Source organism: Ceratina calcarata, unplaced genomic scaffold (assembly GCF_001652005.2).
Source record: "Ceratina calcarata isolate Rehan_Ccalc_2016 unplaced genomic scaffold, ASM165200v1 scaffold1066, whole genome shotgun sequence".
Lineage (NCBI taxonomy): Eukaryota > Metazoa > Arthropoda > Insecta > Hymenoptera > Apidae > Ceratina > Ceratina calcarata.
The window spans coordinates 7231-10244 of record NW_017131558.1 but is presented as its reverse complement, the minus strand read 5'-3'; the positions used below and the strand labels follow the sequence as shown (position 1 = coordinate 10244).

Below are 3014 nucleotides of genomic sequence, written 5' to 3'. Positions count from 1 at the left end.
TTGTATCGAAATCCCTTTAACTACGATATAGTCAAGTGCATGCTTATATTACTTGGAGGAAATTAAAAGTCGATCTTCTCGTAAACAAAGACTCAAGTGAAAAAAGATTTATTCCATATTTAGATACATTCAACCCGACAGCAGGGTTCTCATAATTTTTCCCTCGGCCGGAAAGTGGGGACGACGCGACTATGGTGGAGACTTGGGGACTGGTACTTGATGGGGGTATGCTAGGCATGGTCAGCGAACAGCGAAGGCGCATGAGGAGAATAGTAGTGGGGATCGAAATACCGGCGAAAAAGAGGGGAAGCGAGTCGTGCGCGAAAAATTATGAGAACTCTGCCCGACAGGAAATTTTCTTCAATTTCCTCTCTGATATAACCACCGACCTTGTGTATACCATCAATACTGGGACACCCATTACATAAACATGAACTATAAACACTTTGGACACTTGTTGGTTCATCATTTTCCGCTTAGCTGAATTTAGCCTTAGCAGTAATAACATAAAAATTGGAACTTTTTAAACGAAACATAAAGTTTCAGTATATTTTTTAGTAGACCTTATTTCATTTCAATTAAATGTCCGAAAATCTAAAGGAGGGTTTCACAGTCTTGAATGTTGGATGGTTAATGATCGTTCATCGCACGCATTGACATCGTGCCACCAACAGCCACCAAAGGTGCCACCTATATTTTGTCGCATTCACGATTATAACAAGAATTATTTCAAATTTTTATCAAATCTTTGAATTTAAGGTTACGGGAAAGTTAAATTTACACTGAACATTTCATTTTTGTTATAACAGACATAATGTATAATATTTCCTAACGAAAGCAAATACGTAGCTATAGCTTCAAAGAGACGGCCATGATTTTCGATGAACTAACGTATTATGGACAGCAAGAAAATGGCCGGTAGCGTGTGTTGATCGGTTCTATTTAAGTTTGTGCGAATTTTCACCATTCATTTCGTTTTATATATACAAAAACGTATGGATAAAGTGAAATTTTCTTCTATGGCAAAGAGAATCGGGAAACGGTACGTGTTAACATAAATCTCTTTTAAGTGCAAAGTTTGCAATACCTCTGAATCTGCTGCATGTTTCTGCATCGATTATAAACCTAGATGAGTTGTCAGATTTTTCATTTTCTAAAAATAATACAATGGAATGTTAGAAATAATATTCATATACCAGAAATCTTTATGTTTGTTCCAGGAACTTGATTTAATAATTACACATCTCTGTTAAATATTTTCTGCATTTAATACTGTATTTATTGGTTTTCTCGCGTCCTTTGCAAATATTTATTTTAGATTTTTATTGACTGTTTCCAAATCGGCACTTTTAAAGAGATCGACTAGTTGATCTGCAATTTGATGATTGCACGCTGCTATAACTCTTGGAACTATTAAATCTAGTTCTCCACCTGAAATTATGTCAAATTAAGGTATATGATCTATATGCCTAAATTCTTCATTAAATGTAACTTATATGAAGTAAGTTACATATTGGAAATCTACAGAAAATGTATACCTGAAGTATCAATTACTGTTCCTCCGGCTTCTTCTATTATTAATTTTCCTGCTGCAACGTCCCAAGCTTCTATGCCTTCAACGTGGTATGCTTCAATTGCACCCATTGCAACATAACACAACGTAAGAGCAGCTGTACCTAATGATCTTATCCTGATGGTAAAGAATTATTTTAATTATTTTTTAAAATGAAGTTTCATCTTCAATAAAGTAGATAATTACCCATGAGTCCCTTGAATTAAAGCATGCATACGAGTGTATATAGGAACTAAATAATCAGAGTCTTTGGCAATCCATGGTTCCATTGCGATTAGTGACTGAGACAGATCTGAAACAATGAGAAAATATTGAAATTTCATGTAACAAAGATTAAAAGAGTAGTATTTCCAAATAAAACTTAATTCAATATTCATGTATGTACATGTATACATACGCATATACATGATATCATTAATGCCTTACTTAAGTAAGTTCACCTGTTACTTTTGATGTTTTTATTGGGTGTCCATTCAAGAAAGCTCCTTTCTGTCGTTTTGCAGAGAAGAATTGTTTCATCAATGGATTGTAGACAATTCCAATTTCTATCCTCTTATTTATAACTAACGCTAAAGAGATGCATGTATGTGGAAATTGATGAACAAAATTTGTTGTACCATCTATTGGATCTATAATCCATGTTGGTTCATCTGTTAATTTTGGCAAACAATTTCCTTCTGCAGTCGTTTCCTCACCAATAAACCTGAAAGTTTCTTCATTTTATCATTAAATTTAAACATTTTGAGATTTTTATGTAATATGTGTACATACTTGTGCTGTGGATACATATTTGATAATTGTCTTTTTAAATCATCCTCTATTCTTCGATCGTACTCCGTAACGAGATCCCATTCAATTCCTTTGATTTTTATATTTTTATTTAAATTAATTGCACCCTCTATTATCTGAAACATTTGTTGGAAAGTTTTAGATATCACTGTTGTTCTTATCAGAAACACAAACAGATGATTGTTATCTGTACGTATACGAAATGGTAATACATTCGTACTTTTCCCGCCGTTAGAACAAGTCCTTCGGCAGCTTTATAATATTCTTCGATGTCGTCCGTTACGTTCATTTTTCACAGTTGAACTTTTTCCACTATCAATTATAACTATACCGCGATCATCTGAAATTCTTCTCAGCAGCGTGTGTGTGAACTCTATATCTCTGTCTGACTGACACTGACATCAATGATGCATTGGTCGGCCTATATAGCGTCTAGAATGGAAAAAAGAGAAAAGAGCGGGGCGAATATGTAATAGGTGGGAGATGAAAATCTGTAACGTAATGCAGCTAACATTTACACTAACAAATACATGTTGTGTCTGATGTTGTTCTGTTAGTGAAGGCTAATTAATCAAGGGATTGTTACGTCACATTCGTACGTCAAATTCAAAGCCGATTTTTTGACATCTTTCTTTAAAAAAGTATTTTTTAC

The 3014-nt window shown here is 34.1% G+C and overlaps 1 protein-coding gene across 1 annotated transcript; it reads right to left on the bottom strand.

Moving 5' to 3' along the window:
• Nucleotides 1–1247: 1247 nt before the first annotated feature.
• LOC108632425 (inositol monophosphatase) lies at nt 1248–2771 on the bottom strand. The gene is made up of 6 exons (XM_018037009.2): nt 2583–2771; nt 2345–2478; nt 2014–2276; nt 1760–1865; nt 1539–1690; nt 1248–1431 (listed from the first exon to the last, which is right to left on the bottom strand). The coding sequence occupies exons 1-6, from the start codon at nt 2649–2651 to the stop codon at nt 1310–1312; spliced, it is 846 nt and encodes a 281-aa protein (XP_017892498.1). The 5' UTR covers nt 2652–2771; the 3' UTR covers nt 1248–1309.
• Between the last annotated feature and the right edge of the window lie 243 nt (nt 2772–3014).